This window comes from Oculina patagonica, chromosome 2, assembly GCF_052425735.1.
Source record: "Oculina patagonica isolate OP01 chromosome 2, crgOcupat, whole genome shotgun sequence".
Lineage (NCBI taxonomy): Eukaryota > Metazoa > Cnidaria > Anthozoa > Scleractinia > Oculinidae > Oculina > Oculina patagonica.
Genome location: NC_135759.1, coordinates 40214781 through 40233452, shown reverse-complemented (window position 1 = coordinate 40233452; position 18672 = coordinate 40214781). Strand labels below are relative to the sequence as shown.

Here is an 18672-nt window from a genome sequence, read left to right as displayed (position 1 = left end):
ATAACTAAGAGAAGTCTCGCGCTCATTGGTCGAAAGTTTAAGACCTGTAACACGCTACCTAAAGCAAATTTCGGAAAACTTAAGAAATTGTCGCGTCTTTCCCAGAAAACAGAAACTAGCTAGTTGTAAAACATCAGCTGGATCATAACATTTTGGCAAGGAAAGTAAACATTGAGCATTATTAGGACCCTTTGAGCATCTTGGATGCTTGATCATTGTAGGTTTCTCTCCACTAATGTAAATATACTCGCTCTTAAAGCATAAAACATCTGAAAAACATCATTAAAGCGAGTAAATTTACATTAGTATGCCTCTTAAATCCCTAAAATTAACAGATCATTGTAGGTTTCTCTTCACTCGTAAGGGTTTCTGGTTATTCATTTGACACTTTGTGGAAAAACATCAGTTAGTTAAAGACAACACAAGGCACTTTGTAAATACTAGACCGAATGGGCAACCCAAATGGCCGAGAAGCCTCAGCAGTATCAGGCAATCAAGACAGAACTTTTACAAGCTTGAATTCTTGGGAAAAATTAAGAAACAACTATTATAGAACGGGAGCAGGTAATGTCAAAAAAATGGGAAACACTCTGCCATTTTTTTAAGATAAGTGTTGTTTATTGACTTGTATCAAAATTGCTGAACAGGGCTCTCTGCAGTATATTTGCTACAAGTTGCGTCAATTTTGTATGTTGATCGAAATTAAAATTTCGCTTGATCATTGTAGATTTCTTCTCCCCACCCCACATGTACTCATTTGACCCTTTGGTGGAAAACTATTACAAACAAGACTGACAAAACAAAAAACAAAGCGCTTTGCAGAAAGACTAGCCAGGGCCATATAAGACTTATAACCTAACCACAGAAACGCCTTTGCCGTACTAGAGCAGATAATTCACAAGCTGAAACCCTTGAGGAAGAAAGGGGAACGAACTTCGTAGCTTGGGAGTAGGAAACATCAATAAATGTGGGAGAAAACTCTGCTATTATAAGTATTGTTTATTAATTGTCTTGTATCTAAATGTTAAACATGTCTCTCACAGTAATATTTGCTACAAGTCGCGTCAGGTTCTCCATATGTTGAACGAAATTGAAATGTCTGTGACAACACCAGCTAAATAAATACCAAGTACACAAGTAAATTCTTAATGGACCAGGATTTGAATAGCTGCTGAAAGAAATAATTTTCCATTAATTTTTAATCTCTTGCTACTGTTCTGTTTTATCTTGGATTTATGTTTTAGTGCAAGCAAATTTACTCTTATGTGCCGTTTAAATGACTTAATTCGCCATAAAGTTAGCATCACATACGCAGTGTGGTTTAGCCGAGTTCACGTGCTTCAGTCGAATAACCTTTAGAAAACTGTGAAGGGCATGGGTGAAGTTAACATCTTACAAGCATGAGTGATAGATTAGCTCAAAAAGCATTGTAACGAGACCCTAAAAATATCCCTGCTAAATTCTGTGAATTATATCTGATAAAAGTCAGTTACTTTTCCCTTAAGGCCAATTGTTAATGGTCCACACTTTCAAACAAACTTGTTTAAACACTTTTCTTTTGTGAACATAAAGAGCATTGTTTTTAAAAAGCGGTAACTGTTCACTCCACTTACAAAACAAACAAACTTAATGGCTCTAAAGTACTATATGCAAATACGACTAAATATACTTCATCAACAGTGCGACAACTTTATAAAACCAGCACCGTTCCTGTTTCTTCGCATTTTCAGTTGTGGATAAATCCAAAACGAGGAAGATGAATATCGTGGCAATCTTGTTGCTCTCTGCGTTGACATACTCTGCTGCAAATGGTTTGTGACACATGGTTTAGTCTTGTTATTGTATTTCAGACAGCTATTCACTGCCTCGATTTTAAACAATCATTTTTTTTTTAATTTTAGCTTAGCTGGTGCTTTCTTCTTAGTAGTCTTAGGCGAAGTAACGGTTAAAATAACAAAGTTTACCAAAAATGCTGAAAACTTATTTCTACTTAAATTCTTATTTCTAAAATAATTAAAAATTACTGACTATATAAAATAAAATTTGACTAAAAAAGGAAATCGTGCACTAAGTTAAAAACCTTTAAAATCTACAATAGAAATTACACGTAAAAATCGTCTAACGCTTTCCTAATAAAAACTATAGAATTAGTGTTTCTTAAACTAAAAGGTAGTGAATTAAAAATCGAGCAACCTAAAAAAATAAAAACTGCGACGCGCAAAATCAATTTTGATTTTCGGCAGTTTTGCTATTTTTCCCGTTGTTTCTAGTGGTTCTAGTGTATAGGGAGCAGGGGTGGCGCAGTGGTGAGAGCGCCTCTTTCCCCCGCGTTCAACGCTTACCAGCTAAGATCGAACGGAAAAATACGAAAAACAAAGGGCTGTGAACAGTCTATACTGGCTTAATACTTACCTACAATTTGCGTTTCGCTGCATCCTTCTGCTGAGAGTTGATCGTTTGTCTTAGAAACCTTATTGTCGAATGGAACGTTTTTCAGCGAGCACTCAACTTTCCAGGAGCGTACTATATTATTATAAAATGCTTCAGGAGTGATCCATCGCTTTATTGCTATTGGTCCATTATAGAGTGGGTCGGGTAAGGGTATTTAACAGCAACCGACTAAAGACTTTAAACGCGATCTCCTCCACTGCAAATTGTTCATGCCGGACAATTATAATTTATATTGTCGCCCAGTAATTTGGAAGATTCATACAAGTTATACTAATAGGATCTAGACAGTCATTATAATGCCAATCGATGTTTAAAACATATAAACTGTTCCCGATTCTTCAGTTCGTCTAGTGTGATCATGCGGCATTGTCATTTCTTTTTTTAGATAATCAGCCAACAACTGCTACTTCATGGTCGACAACCGCCGCTCCTACAGGTAAACTGATACTTCAATAAATTTATGAGTGAAAAGCAATAAACCTTTCTAAGAACAGGATAAACGCCAAAGGATCTATCGACTGTTTGTATCTTATAATTGGGCCAGGCACGCAAGGTTTTGAGTTGCGATGTAGCATTAGAAATGGTAACACTGATCTAAATGGTTTGTTAGCACGCGAATTTTTTTAAAATGTATTCGTCTTGACAAAATTATTTTATTTACTGTTGTAAGCTGCCAGCTGTGGTTCCAAGCCCGCAGGTACTCGTATCGTGGGTGGCAACCAGGCCCAAAATGGCAGCTGGCCGTGGCAGGCTATGCTGGCCTATGCTGGAGGATCGCAGTTCTGTGGTGGATCTCTCATTGATCAACAATGGGTGGTGACTGCTGCTCATTGTGTTCATGACACTAGTGCAAGCGAGATTGTTGTAAGGTTGGTTATTATACTTCACTAAGTTGTCAGGCCTAGGCAGTGAAAGGAAAGTTTGTCGGCTAAGTTTTCCGTTTATTTTGAGCTTTAATGTAGGCATTACTCGCAATATTTTTCCGACAATAAGTCCTATGTTTTGAACATACAAACAGTCACACCACTTGTCTGGCCTCCCTGTGGATAAATGTTAATAAATGATAAGTGGAATGGCGACTTGGATGAAATAAAATTATGATCATGTTAGACACCGTAAACTAGATGAACATCATAAATGTGAGAACCAGCGGTTTTTAAGTAATTGTGTTTGTACCGTAGGATGGGAGCCTACAAAATAACCGACATTGCGCAAGAACTGCGGGTTGTCCAGATCATAATTAATGATGAGTACGACCCTGATACGTACACACACGACATCGCGCTCCTAAGACTGGAAACCAGAGCAATACTTGGTGAAGGTGTCGGGCTCGTGTGCCTCCCAGACGAAAACTTCGCCCTAGTAACAGGCAAGGAATGCTTCATTACAGGCTGGGGAACATTATCATCCGGGGGATCCCAGCCAGACTACCTTCAGGAAGCGTCAGTGGCAAAAGTTTCCAAAAAAAAATGTAAGAAAGCCTACGGATGGTCGAACATTGACTACTCTATGATCTGCGCTGGTTTTGACGCGGGAGGGGTGGATGCCTGTCAAGGCGATAGTGGGGGCCCAATGGTGTGCGAGTTCAATGACAAGTGGTACCTCGAGGGAGTTACAAGCTGGGGTAACGGGTGCGCTGCAGCGGGCAAGTACGGCGTCTATGCCAAGGTGCGCTTCCTGAAAAGCTGGGTCGAGGAGTTCATCTAAGGATGACCTCACAGTCATGTTAGATTAGTGAAGCAGTTGTGAAGTAAAGCAAATGTAAAACATGTGAGGTAGAATAATAAAGTAAACAAAAGCATTATTTTTTGTTCACGGCTTTTTATCTAGTGATAATAGAAAAATTTAAACTCAAGCTTTGGAAGACGAGGAAAACGGCAAAGTTTGAATTCTGCCATAAAATATCATGTTACAAACCTTCATCAAACCTTTCCGTCTAGGAGTTGTAGTGACATTCGTAATCAACATCAAACGTTAATCATACCTTTTCCCTTTATTTCATTTTCATTTCCTTCTGATCACCTCACTGACCTTAATACCTATAAAGTCTTAAATGTTTTCTATATTAAAAAAGACTGTCACACTTCTGACACAAGGCGCAATAATTCGCTCTCGTACAACTTGGTACCAACTCGGTGAAGAAACAACAACAAATAATTCCAAAAATTTAGAGACTGAGATCAAACAAGAAAAAAAGTAGATAGTAGTGTTCGCAACATAGTTACCACTGATGTAATGTATATGAAATGATTCATATATGAACTGCGGATGTATATGAAAGTGATAAATGATCGTCGCAGTGAATTTCCAATTCAAGCAATTGGAATAAAGAAGCCTGAAAAAAATTCAGGGCTTCAACGGGATTCGAACCCGTGACCTCCGCGATACCGGTGCGATGCTCTACCAACTGAGCTATTGAAGCCACACATTGGGAGCGAGGTCAATTGTGAGTTCATATTTTCCCGTGATTTTCCCATCATTTCACTCCTTCTGACAATCGTCACGAGTCTAGTTTCCATTGATGTTCTTTTCAGATGCGTTCTCGCCACATTATGCTGCAGGCTAAAAAAGAAGTGCTTCGGTGTGTGATTTTCTTGAAGGCTTTTGTATGCTGATTTTTGCTAGGATGCATTCGATAAATCTTGGATTCTCCCAAAGAAAACTAGAGAAAAACAGAGAATTTATGGTGGTTATTAGCGTTGATTTATCAAATAGACGTTTTACACGGTTTATTTGACACAAGCTATATAGCTGTACACTTGGACAGTGCAACACCCAAATCTTTCGCGGAATGTGACGGCTATTTCTCCTTCCCGGGTAAGGTGATGTTCAGTAAACTCCTCCGGCATGCATGCTTACATCTGTGAAGTTCCCAGTAATAGCAGCTTAGTTTGGATTAATGCGTGCAACACCACGCGGCAATCTCACGCAGACCCTTATTAAATCATTAAAAAATCAGTTCATATGTGGAAAGGAGGAATTGATCTCTTCTGGGCAAGATTCAATATTTTCAAGAAGTAGTTTAAAACCCCCTTCAAACATCGTAGTTTATTTTCTAAAATTTTAAAAGCTATGTTCGCTTGTTCCATTGTTATGTAAGGGATACAGCATTTTATTTCATTCGGATGACAACTTACATTCAACTTAATGACTCATTGTGACAGCTGACAGATTATGCACCTGCGATTCAAGTATATAACAAATTGTGTCTGAAACTCAATATTAAAAACTGACAAAACGCCCAGGTTATAACATACGTTATATATACAATTGAGCCAAAGTTTACCTGGCATCTGGCGCTTTTCAACCATATTAAAATATCAGCAAAGCCGCCAAGCGCGAAGGACGAACCAAGGCTCAATGAGTTTGTCGAATTTGCATAAGTGCAGTATGGCCATGCTGGCGGGATATGCCGTAAATTGCTTTGATCGAATTCGACAACAGCGTTGTTTAAAGATTGACGAGTTAACTATCGAATTAGCACAACAGCTTCCGCAAAAAAGGTTCAAGTTTGTTCAAATTTTTAAAAAAGCACTGCGTGGAATATTTCTCATTTTAGACATTTTTAAAATTCTTAAATATAAAAAAGAATACCATAAAATTCCGATTATAAGCCCTGGGCTTATACAACTTCATAAGTGTTTTTGGGTAGGCTTATAAGCGGAGGGGCTTATATCCGGGAGGGCTTATAAGCGGAGGGGCTTATATCCGGGAGGGCTTATAAGCGGGATAAAAAAAACGTTTCGAAACAAGCCACGGGAGTTTTAATCGAAATACGTTTTTAAGTTAAAAACGCATAATAAAGCAACATTAAGCCCTGTTCAGTACTGTCATCCAGCAGAGGGGGGGCTTATATCCGGGGGGGGGCTTATAATTGGATGTATTTTATGTTTCCAGGTAGATGGGCCTATAACCGGGGGGGCTTATAACCGGAATTTTACGGTATGCGTGATTAATTGAGGGAAACTGACAAAGTTATTTCTTTCTGGCATTTTCATGAACGCACAAGGTCACGTGGTCGCGAACTGAGCAAAAAATGTGACAACAGTGGGTTAACTTGCCGAACAGTAGAGGATCTGTAATACGGGAAGGCTCCACCCAAAAGGGGGGCCATTTTTAGGTTGTAGATGTATAAAAGTGTTGAGTCGGGGTATACAAAAGCGTAAGAAAAACTGTCATCAAGGTATTTAAAAGGGCCTTAAACAGACCCACCGAACAGTCTTTTTATTTAAGGGTCATTTGAGTATTTGAAAGGATTATTCGAGTGAAAAAATTAAGAAAAGATTCCTATCAAAGGGGTACTGTTTTCTATTGAAGGTATATGAAAGGGGGACCTTTTCTGTCAAAAATGGTTTACGAAAAGGTAAGGGATAAGTCCTCAGGGTGGAGCCTCCCCAAGCAAGACAAGGGCCTGATTACATGAGCCGGGCTGGCCCGGTTAGCCGGACTGGCTCGGTTTGCCGAGATGACTTTCAGCCCGGTATCACATGAGCCCGGTTAGCCGGGCTGGCCCGGTTTCCCGAGATGACTTTCAGCCCGGTATCACATGAGCCCGGTTAGCCGAGATGACTTTCAGCCCGGTTTCAGCACGAATGATCAGAGCACGAATGATCTTGATCGCCTTTTTTCCGGCAATTTGGTGGTTAAATGTTTTGCACTTATGCAGCTGGATGGGTTACTTTACCTCTTCATCCTATTTAGAAGGAGTAGCATTGATTTTTTCGTCGGATATTGTGCTCGGAAGAGAAATTAAATGCTGGCCCGCTTAGCCGGGCTGGCCCGGTGAACGCGATTACATGGAAAATTTTCAGCCCGGCTAGCCGAGATCCCGGCATCGCGATACCGGGATCTCGGCTAACCGGGCTGGCCCGGTTGTCATGTAATCGCGAAGTTGATTTTTGTTGCGTTTAACAGACGTGCCGAGATCTCGGCAAACCGAGCCAGCCCGGCTCATGTAATCAGGCCCTTACACCTTTCTCCTTCTTTTTCAGCGTGGTCTCTAGAATGTTACCATTGCTCAGGCACATTCTCAGAATGCCAGCCTGGAGGTAACAAATCATCAACTCTCGAGTGTACTCCGACGAATAATCGATGCTTTAAGAGAAAAGTCACGAAAATCGATGCAGAAGACGAGCTGCATCAAGGCTGTACAAATGAGGACGGCTGTGGTATATTTATAAAAACCTGCATCAACAGCGATGACTGCACTGCTAGCTGCTGCGAGAAAGACCGGTGTAACAATAAGGCCAGCGGTATTGCAAACAGCGCATGTGTATTGATTGGTCTGGTGATTGCTGCCACCTTTGGAGTTGGTCTCCTACTGTAAACTTTGTAGAAAAACTTTTTTCAGAAAGAACTTTTACAGTAAAAAGACAGTGATTTAGTGCAAATATCAGTTAGTGTAACACTGGACATTCTTCACGATGCTTTACTGAGGAGACAACTTTAATGAAGAGTACGAAATCGCGCGTTTGTCATTCAAGACATTCAAAGATATCTTTAACAGCAGATACATTGGTTTACCTAAAATGCAGAACTACACCAACTCTGCCCATCATACCCTCTTGTGGATCTTTAGTTGGCCGGATGAAAACGTGCCTTATAACTAAATACTGTATACAACAGAAAATACACAGCAGGATCAACTACAGCTGACAAAAGGCCAAACGCCGTGAAATCGTATTTGAATATCGCAGCAAACCAGCTGAGTTCGGACCATGTAAAACGACATAGAAAAACCTTCAATAAACCTCTGATGCCCATCAACTGAAAAGTAGACATTGCAATTTAAAATGACTCTTTTAATTATTTAACTTATAGAATTGCTTTTTAAAATAATTGTTTACGCCAAAACAGTAAGGTCGTTACACCGTCCTAGACTGTAACTTAATGATAACTATATAATCTGAATAATGGCTGAAATAAACGTTTGACTCAGTTTTAAGAACCCAATGGCAATGGTCTGTAATTTCGTCTCGAACCTGGAATTATTTCACGCCCCAGTGCTGATATTGCCTTACAACTAACTTATCTTGTTTATCTTCTATCGGGACTGGCTGCACTCAATTATGTAGTGAGACAGCTGATGGCATATTATACCACGTAACACTCAGTTCATGCAGTGAACTAGCTAAACAGAAAATTGTTTTGGCTAAACCAAGCTAGAAGGGTAAAATTGACTCATTCTTAAGACAGATAAATATCGAGTTTCTCCTTACAACATTGATAGCTTTTCAAGCACATAGGTGACGAGAATATTAAGAAGTCATCAACTAGGGAATATTTCCCAGCGTACTAATCCCAGGTTACCAGCAAACGGCGCAGGGCGGCGGGCGCAACGAGAAAGCGAACGGGAGAAAAAAAAAAGAGGGAACTACTTTTTTTCTCTACCCTTGCCTGTCGCCTTTTGCTCGCGACTGAAACAGGTTTACACTTCCTCGATAAATCAGCAAAGTTTTAGAACTGACATTAGCGACCTTTAGCTTTGACTTAGTCTCCCTGGCAGCCGCTTTTTGGGACGTCACGCAACTAGACGTCACTAGATTTGACTATACTACGAGTACGAGATCGAGTACGAGTACGACTTTGGAATTTCGAGAAAATTGTATCCCCCAAACTATAACTCTTTCCTATTGCTTACTAACACATAAATAAACGTTAGGGATAAGTTTGGTGTGATAAGTGATTATAGGAGGTACACGAATTTGGTTTGAAAACTCCTATACTTGTACTCAATCTCGTACTGCTAGTCCAATCTAAAGGACGCTATTAACAAAAAACTTGAATGCATGGAGGCAACTAATGAAAGTTGACATTTAGATCTTGGGCCAAGAACTTTAATAATCGTGGCGATTATTCTTTTTTGTCGGTTCTGGTGTATACGTAAATTCGATCGAAAACTGGAAACTTGTTTCATTTATTATAGGTCAATACTGTTTCTTACTAATTATAGAATTGTTTTGCACAGTGCTCTGAAAAACTACTGCTGCAAAATAAAGAACACAATGATTTTTAACGCCCTCCCATCAAGCTAATTGTCTCAAGCTTCGTGTAGTTGCTGCACCTGTTAGAAAAACCTGCGTCTAGAATTTTCGTTTCTGTAACATCACGACGAGTTTGGCGAAGAAACATTTAACACATCTGGCTTTATAATTTGACTGCACCGTGATTGCGTGGACTAGAATGGCATACATAATTGTATCCTTATGTATGGTATTGTTATTTACGAAAGGTACGCATTATATTATTTTTTAGTCCTTCAGTTACGGTGTCAAATGTTTTTCTGTGCGTGTTACTTATATTATGTTCTTTCATGACGTGCACAAATTTATCTTTTTTTTTACTCTAAATGCAGTTTTTATTCTGAACAGGAAAGATTTTACATCGTAATATCCGCACGTAAGCTATTTCGACAAGTTAAGTTTTTTCACAACTGACTCAAAAAGTAACGATTGAGTCAGTTCAGTTTTCAGCTTACTTGAGAATGAGTTCGCCTGACTGAGTTCAAACCACTCAAACCATATCGAACAGCTTAGTTGCATGTGAGTTTTAATTATGACAAAAGCATCATTGTTCAGTATTTTTGAACAATTAATTTAGCTTTTGGTGTCAATATTTAATCAGGAAAAAACATAAATCATATTAAAAGAAACAATTCAAGAGGTTGTGATATGCAAGCACGTAGACCCTGTGGTAAAATAAATGGGTCTAAGTCCTTTCTATTTATCCTCGTACTCTAAGCTGTTCGGCACTTGCTCAACCAGAATCATTCCAACTAACAGTATCAGGAGCCCGCGATACGGCTGCGTTACGACTGCGGCACTGCTGCGGTACAAGTGGGCTTCGGCTATATATAGTCTTTCTATTCCAATCATTTCTCCCCCTACCCCCTGTCCATCCAGGCCTCTTACCACTTTGGTGTTTGGCGAGTAATCCGACTGGTGTTTCATTCTAGAGCTAACAGGCATCAAGTGTTTCGCCTGTACGCAAGGAGGCAACTGCAAAAAGGACATCAAAGAAAAGGAATGTCCCAAGGACCCATGGATGGACAAATGCTTGCTAATGATAGACAATAAAAATGAACAGGTATCAAATGTGTTGTTTTGTATTCATGTAAAATGTAAACGTGGGATGACAGCTTCAAGCTACGTACATGTAGTTTTCTGGTATACCACTCAAACACGTCAAAATCGTGGCCGAAAAATATAGTTGCACTACGACACTGAATAAATCCAGTTAGTGGTAGGGCTTTAAACACGGACGCTCTGATTTCGATATAAGCAACCCCCCTGATTTCAATATTAGCACCCCTCCCCCCCAGCTCCAAACTTAATAAATAAATTCTCATTACTCAATGACACACTTTTTAAGTTTTTGGATTATTTGGTAGGACATCAATATCTCAGAAATGCTGGTTTTCATTTGTCAATATAGCGTTGCTCAGTGGTTTTGCAAGGAGAAACTAGCGGCTGATCTAGACTCCTACTCTTGCCATGGGAAATATATTTTAATTTATACTAGCGACTCAAGGACAAGCGCAAGCACAAGCACAAGGATAACCACTCTTATCATTCAGCACAGTCATGCGGCACGCCGATAACCACAACATCCTATATCTCCTACAACATGGCTTCAGGGATAGAAGATCGTGTGAAACACAGCTTTTGGGATTCGTAAACGACCTAGTTAATACTATGCATGCTGGATCCCAGACGGATATCCTGGTGATGGACTTTAGTAAGGCATTTGACAAAGTCAGCCATCTTCGTCTTGTTACCAAGCTGAAGTATTATGGAATTGGTGGCAGGACAAACAGATGGGTCCAATCCTTTCTAACTGGCAGAACGCAGAGAGTTGTCCTTGAAGGAGAATCATCGGACGACGCTGAAGTACTCTCTGGTGTACCACAAGGTTCTGTCTTGGGTCCATGCTTATTCCTCTTTTATATAAATGACTTACCTGAATCCCTTGTCTCTAACATCAGACTATTTGCTGATGACACCATTGTCTACCTGACCATTCACTCAGACAGTGACACCCAAGTTCTCCAAAGAGACAAATTAGCCGAATGGGAAATCCTATGGAAAATGGAGTTCCATCCAGACAAGTGTGAAGTTCTTGGAGTAGGGCGTAAGCGTGCTATGGTACAAAATGACTATATTCTCCATGGTAAGACATTGGCAACGGCCGACTCAGCCAAATACCTTGGAGTTACTATAGCATCAGACCTGAGATGAAACAAACACATCGACAACATCACAAGTAAAGGGGAAGTAAAGCTAATAGAACTCTTGGATTCCTGAAAAGGAATCTAAAGATTAACTCTACTGCACTCAAGTCCACTGCATATAATACACTGGTCCGACCTACCCTCGAGTATGCCTGCACCGTTTGGGATCCATACACACAGGGAAACATCTATATGCTCGAGATGGTGCAGCGTCGGGCAGCGAGATTTGTCCTTGGCAGATACAACATAACCACATAACACTTAGACTATGCATGATGTATAAAATTCATGAAGGCTTGATTGCCATGGACGCTCAAGAGTTCATGACGCCACTTCAAAGGAGATCGCGGCACGTAAATTCAAATGCGTACGAAATTCCTCGCTCAAAGACAGACTACCACATGTACTCGTTTTTCCCGAGAACGATACGAGAATGGGACAGCCTGGCCAATGGAACAGTTAAAGCACCAAACCTGACGGCCTTTAAGAAAAGCCTGCCGTCTGACCAAGCGCTAAGCAAACGATGCTAACTTTGACTTTTTTGTATCTATTTTTATCCATAGCATTTAAGCCTTACTTTAATTTGAATAGTATTTATTTATTTTGTTAAGTAGTTATTTATTTTAACACTCACGAGAATCTTCAGTATTGAAGGAGGTGAGTTACGTGGAAGAAGAAGATTTCCCCGTGAAAACGGCTTCAACACAAGCAAAAGCACAAGTGCATTATATTTTTATTTTGATGCTTCTGCTTGTGCTTGCCGCAAGCACAAGCACAAGGGTCAAAATTTATCCTTTTTGCGTGATTCTGCTTGTGCTTGCGCTTGTGCTTGCGTCACTAGTGAAAACCAGGCTTTATTGACTCGTCTTTATGAATATTGTAAAACAATATTGTAAAAGACAAATTGACATCAGTTTTTTATGCGTCTGTCCTGATCTACAACGCACTTTGACAATGTTATGAAGCAAATTTATCATCAATAACAGGACAGACGCATAAAAAACTGATGTTAATTTGTTAAATAAAGTGGCTTCATGCTAGGGCAATTAAGTCAGGCTCGATTTCCAGCCGTTTTGTGAAAAGAATGAAAACCGGTCTCCAAAGACGGCTGGAAAATGACCCTATTTATAACTTGACAGAGGAAGTTCTGGTTGTTCAAATCGAATCATTGGCCGTTCCTCTGGATGAGGGTGGAACGCTTCTGGGAACGAGATTAGCAGTTGTTTATCCAACTGACTGATGTTTTTTTTTTCAGATTGCGAGAGACTGTGCAAACGAAAAGCTATGTGGAATTGCAGACAAGAATTGCAAAGAAGCCAAAGAAGCGAGGACTGGGGATTGTGACGTCACCTGTTGTGCAACTGACCTGTGTAATGCTGGCTCAAATGGGTCGCCATTACTTTGGCTTTCTGTGTTGTGTTTCATTACTTATGAAGTACTTACCGGCCTTCTTCCTTCTTAGGAAGCCACTTGACTTTAATTCACATATAAATAATACCTCATACTGGAAATATTGGAAAAACCACAACCACGGATCCTTGCGAAGTTTGGAGGATCACAATGTCCTGATAGAAGACCATAGAACAGTCGAAAGATCAAAATACACCAAAGCGTTTCATAGCGTTCCACGATTTTTTTAAACAAGATTTACTATTTATTGTAGTGGTCCTTAATACTGAGGCACAATAAAAGTTTGTTTTTAATGGTTTGCTTGTCCTTAGTTGGTCTTAGTTTGTAATCTTTTCAGCTCTACTTGCATTGGCCTCTTGCCTCTAATCATTATCAATCATTATGCATTGCAGAATAAAAGCATTTACATGTAAGCCGTAAAGTAATAACGCTGTAAAGCCTGGTTTTCACTAGCGACGCAAGCACAATCGCAATCACGCAAAAAGGACAGATTTTGATCCTTGTGCTTGTGCTTGCCGCAAGCACAATGTGTTGAATGTTCGATCAGCTGCTTTTACTAATGGAAGAAAACGTCTTATTTATTGTTCAATTCACAGCTATTTATTTTCTATTAATGATTGTTTATTCAGAGGTTTGGAGTGACTTACTTGACAATTTAATGAAAACACGCAGTTCGCCTTTTTAAGCTATGTTTATATGTGTTTTAAAAGTAGACCATTATAGAATTGGTCAGGAGAGAGGAAAAAAAGTTTTGAAAGCTCTAGGGCATCTATTATTACAAAGACATTTTAAACTTCCGTTCTAAATTAAAGAGTTCAAATGATCTCTTGCGCATTTCGTGCAGGCATATTATTAAAAAAAAAAAAAAAAAATACATTGTGATATTATACTTTAAAGTGCAATTTCAACTTATCGTCCAGAATGTTAACAGCATTTAAAAATGAAAATCAGTGTTATGATATTCTTGATGATACTCGGGGAAATATTTGACAATAACTAAGAGAAGTCTCGCGCTCATTGGTCGAAAGTTTAAGACCTGTAACACGCTACCTAAAGCAAATTTCGGAAAACTTAAGAAATTGTCGCGTCTTTCCCAGAAAACAGAAACTAGCTAGTTGTAAAACATCAGCTGGATCATAACATTTTGGCAAGGAAAGTAAACATTGAGCATTATTAGGACCCTTTGAGCATCTTGGATGCTTGATCATTGTAGGTTTCTCTCCACTAATGTAAATATACTCGCTCTTAAAGCATAAAACATCTGAAAAACATCATTAAAGCGAGTAAATTTACATTAGTATGCCTCTTAAATCCCTAAAATTAACAGATCATTGTAGGTTTCTCTTCACTCGTAAGGGTTTCTGGTTATTCATTTGACACTTTGTGGAAAAACATCAGTTAGTTAAAGACAACACAAGGCACTTTGTAAATACTAGACCGAATGGGCAACCCAAATGGCCGAGAAGCCTCAGCAGTATCAGGCAATCAAGACAGAACTTTTACAAGCTTGAATTCTTGGGAAAAATTAAGAAACAACTATTATAGAACGGGAGCAGGTAATGTCAAAAAAATGGGAAACACTCTGCCATTTTTTTAAGATAAGTGTTGTTTATTGACTTGTATCAAAATTGCTGAACAGGGCTCTCTGCAGTATATTTGCTACAAGTTGCGTCAATTTTGTATGTTGATCGAAATTAAAATTTCGCTTGATCATTGTAGATTTCTTCTCCCCACCCCACATGTACTCATTTGACCCTTTGGTGGAAAACTATTACAAACAAGACTGACAAAACAAAAAACAAAGCGCTTTGCAGAAAGACTAGCCAGGGCCATATAAGACTTATAACCTAACCACAGAAACGCCTTTGCCGTACTAGAGCAGATAATTCACAAGCTGAAACCCTTGAGGAAGAAAGGGGAACGAACTTCGTAGCTTGGGAGTAGGAAACATCAATAAATGTGGGAGAAAACTCTGCTATTATAAGTATTGTTTATTAATTGTCTTGTATCTAAATGTTAAACATGTCTCTCACAGTAATATTTGCTACAAGTCGCGTCAGGTTCTCCATATGTTGAACGAAATTGAAATGTCTGTGACAACACCAGCTAAATAAATACCAAGTACACAAGTAAATTCTTAATGGACCAGGATTTGAATAGCTGCTGAAAGAAATAATTTTCCATTAATTTTTAATCTCTTGCTACTGTTCTGTTTTATCTTGGATTTATGTTTTAGTGCAAGCAAATTTACTCTTATGTGCCGTTTAAATGACTTAATTCGCCATAAAGTTAGCATCACATACGCAGTGTGGTTTAGCCGAGTTCACGTGCTTCAGTCGAATAACCTTTAGAAAACTGTGAAGGGCATGGGTGAAGTTAACATCTTACAAGCATGAGTGATAGATTAGCTCAAAAAGCATTGTAACGAGACCCTAAAAATATCCCTGCTAAATTCTGTGAATTATATCTGATAAAAGTCAGTTACTTTTCCCTTAAGGCCAATTGTTAATGGTCCACACTTTCAAACAAACTTGTTTAAACACTTTTCTTTTGTGAACATAAAGAGCATTGTTTTTAAAAAGCGGTAACTGTTCACTCCACTTACAAAACAAACAAACTTAATGGCTCTAAAGTACTATATGCAAATACGACTAAATATACTTCATCAACAGTGCGACAACTTTATAAAACCAGCACCGTTCCTGTTTCTTCGCATTTTCAGTTGTGGATAAATCCAAAACGAGGAAGATGAATATCGTGGCAATCTTGTTGCTCTCTGCGTTGACATACTCTGCTGCAAATGGTTTGTGACACATGGTTTAGTCTTGTTATTGTATTTCAGACAGCTATTCACTGCCTCGATTTTAAACAATCATTTTTTTTTTAATTTTAGCTTAGCTGGTGCTTTCTTCTTAGTAGTCTTAGGCGAAGTAACGGTTAAAATAACAAAGTTTACCAAAAATGCTGAAAACTTATTTCTACTTAAATTCTTATTTCTAAAATAATTAAAAATTACTGACTATATAAAATAAAATTTGACTAAAAAAGGAAATCGTGCACTAAGTTAAAAACCTTTAAAATCTACAATAGAAATTACACGTAAAAATCGTCTAACGCTTTCCTAATAAAAACTATAGAATTAGTGTTTCTTAAACTAAAAGGTAGTGAATTAAAAATCGAGCAACCTAAAAAAATAAAAACTGCGACGCGCAAAATCAATTTTGATTTTCGGCAGTTTTGCTATTTTTCCCGTTGTTTCTAGTGGTTCTAGTGTATAGGGAGCAGGGGTGGCGCAGTGGTGAGAGCGCCTCTTTCCCCCGCGTTCAACGCTTACCAGCTAAGATCGAACGGAAAAATACGAAAAACAAAGGGCTGTGAACAGTCTATACTGGCTTAATACTTACCTACAATTTGCGTTTCGCTGCATCCTTCTGCTGAGAGTTGATCGTTTGTCTTAGAAACCTTATTGTCGAATGGAACGTTTTTCAGCGAGCACTCAACTTTCCAGGAGCGTACTATATTATTATAAAATGCTTCAGGAGTGATCCATCGCTTTATTGCTATTGGTCCATTATAGAGTGGGTCGGGTAAGGGTATTTAACAGCAACCGACTAAAGACTTTAAACGCGATCTCCTCCACTGCAAATTGTTCATGCCGGACAATTATAATTTATATTGTCGCCCAGTAATTTGGAAGATTCATACAAGTTATACTAATAGGATCTAGACAGTCATTATAATGCCAATCGATGTTTAAAACATATAAACTGTTCCCGATTCTTCAGTTCGTCTAGTGTGATCATGCGGCATTGTCATTTCTTTTTTTAGATAATCAGCCAACAACTGCTACTTCATGGTCGACAACCGCCGCTCCTACAGGTAAACTGATACTTCAATAAATTTATGAGTGAAAAGCAATAAACCTTTCTAAGAACAGGATAAACGCCAAAGGATCTATCGACTGTTTGTATCTTATAATTGGGCCAGGCACGCAAGGTTTTGAGTTGCGATGTAGCATTAGAAATGGTAACACTGATCTAAATGGTTTGTTAGCACGCGAATTTTTTTAAAATGTATTCGTCTTGACAAAATTATTTTATTTACTGTTGTAAGCTGCCAGCTGTGGTTCCAAGCCCGCAGGTACTCGTATCGTGGGTGGCAACCAGGCCCAAAATGGCAGCTGGCCGTGGCAGGCTATGCTGGCCTATGCTGGAGGATCGCAGTTCTGTGGTGGATCTCTCATTGATCAACAATGGGTGGTGACTGCTGCTCATTGTGTTCATGACACTAGTGCAAGCGAGATTGTTGTAAGGTTGGTTATTATACTTCACTAAGTTGTCAGGCCTAGGCAGTGAAAGGAAAGTTTGTCGGCTAAGTTTTCCGTTTATTTTGAGCTTTAATGTAGGCATTACTCGCAATATTTTTCCGACAATAAGTCCTATGTTTTGAACATACAAACAGTCACACCACTTGTCTGGCCTCCCTGTGGATAAATGTTAATAAATGATAAGTGGAATGGCGACTTGGATGAAATAAAATTATGATCATGTTAGACACCGTAAACTAGATGAACATCATAAATGTGAGAACCAGCGGTTTTTAAGTAATTGTGTTTGTACCGTAGGATGGGAGCCTACAAAATAACCGACATTGCGCAAGAACTGCGGGTTGTCCAGATCATAATTAATGATGAGTACGACCCTGATACGTACACACACGACATCGCGCTCCTAAGACTGGAAACCAGAGCAATACTTGGTGAAGGTGTCGGGCTCGTGTGCCTCCCAGACGAAAACTTCGCCCTAGTAACAGGCAAGGAATGCTTCATTACAGGCTGGGGAACATTATCATCCGGGGGATCCCAGCCAGACTACCTTCAGGAAGCGTCAGTGGCAAAAGTTTCCAAAAAAAAATGTAAGAAAGCCTACGGATGGTCGAACATTGACTACTCTATGATCTGCGCTGGTTTTGACGCGGGAGGGGTGGATGCCTGTCAAGGCGATAGTGGGGGCCCAATGGTGTGCGAGTTCAATGACAAGTGGTACCTCGAGGGAGTTACAAGCTGGGGTAACGGGTGCGCTGCAGCGGGCAAGTACGGCGTCTATGCCAAGGTGCGCTTCCTGAAAAGCTGGGTCGAGGAGTTCATCTAAGGATGACCTCACAGTCATGTTAGATTAGTGAAGCAGTTGTGAAGTAAAGCAAATGTAAAACATGTGAGGTAGAATAATAAAGTAAACAAAAGCATTATTTTTTGTTCACGGCTTTTTATCTAGTGATAATAGAAAAATTTAAACTCAAGCTTTGGAAGACGAGGAAAACGGCAAAGTTTGAATTCTGCCATAAAATATCATGTTACAAACCTTCATCAAACCTTTCCGTCTAGGAGTTGTAGTGACATTCGTAATCAACATCAAACGTTAATCATACCTTTTCCCTTTATTTCATTTTCATTTCCTTCTGATCACCTCACTGACCTTAATACCTATAAAGTCTTAAATGTTTTCTATATTAAAAAAGACTGTCACACTTCTGACACAAGGCGCAATAATTCGCTCTCGTACAACTTGGTACCAACTCGGTGA

General features: G+C 39.3%; 2 protein-coding genes across 2 annotated transcripts; both read left to right on the top strand.

The window, feature by feature from the left end:
- Positions 1–1623: 1623 nt before the first annotated feature.
- LOC144642373 (CUB and peptidase domain-containing protein 2-like) lies at positions 1624–18337 on the top strand. Its single transcript, XM_078501337.1, has 9 exons — positions 1624–1811; positions 2837–2887; positions 3122–3320; positions 3633–4156; positions 7443–7763; positions 15813–15893; positions 16919–16969; positions 17204–17402; positions 17715–18337. Exons 1-9 carry the CDS (start codon positions 1757–1759, stop codon positions 18238–18240), a joined length of 2007 nt encoding a protein of 668 aa, XP_078357463.1. The 5' UTR covers positions 1624–1756; the 3' UTR covers positions 18241–18337.
- LOC144641629 (uncharacterized) lies at positions 9529–13383 on the top strand. The gene is made up of 3 exons (XM_078500678.1): positions 9529–9682; positions 10406–10536; positions 12936–13383. Exons 1-3 carry the CDS (start codon positions 9634–9636, stop codon positions 13140–13142), a joined length of 387 nt encoding a protein of 128 aa, XP_078356804.1. The 5' UTR covers positions 9529–9633; the 3' UTR covers positions 13143–13383.
- Positions 18338–18672: the final 335 nt, after the last annotated feature.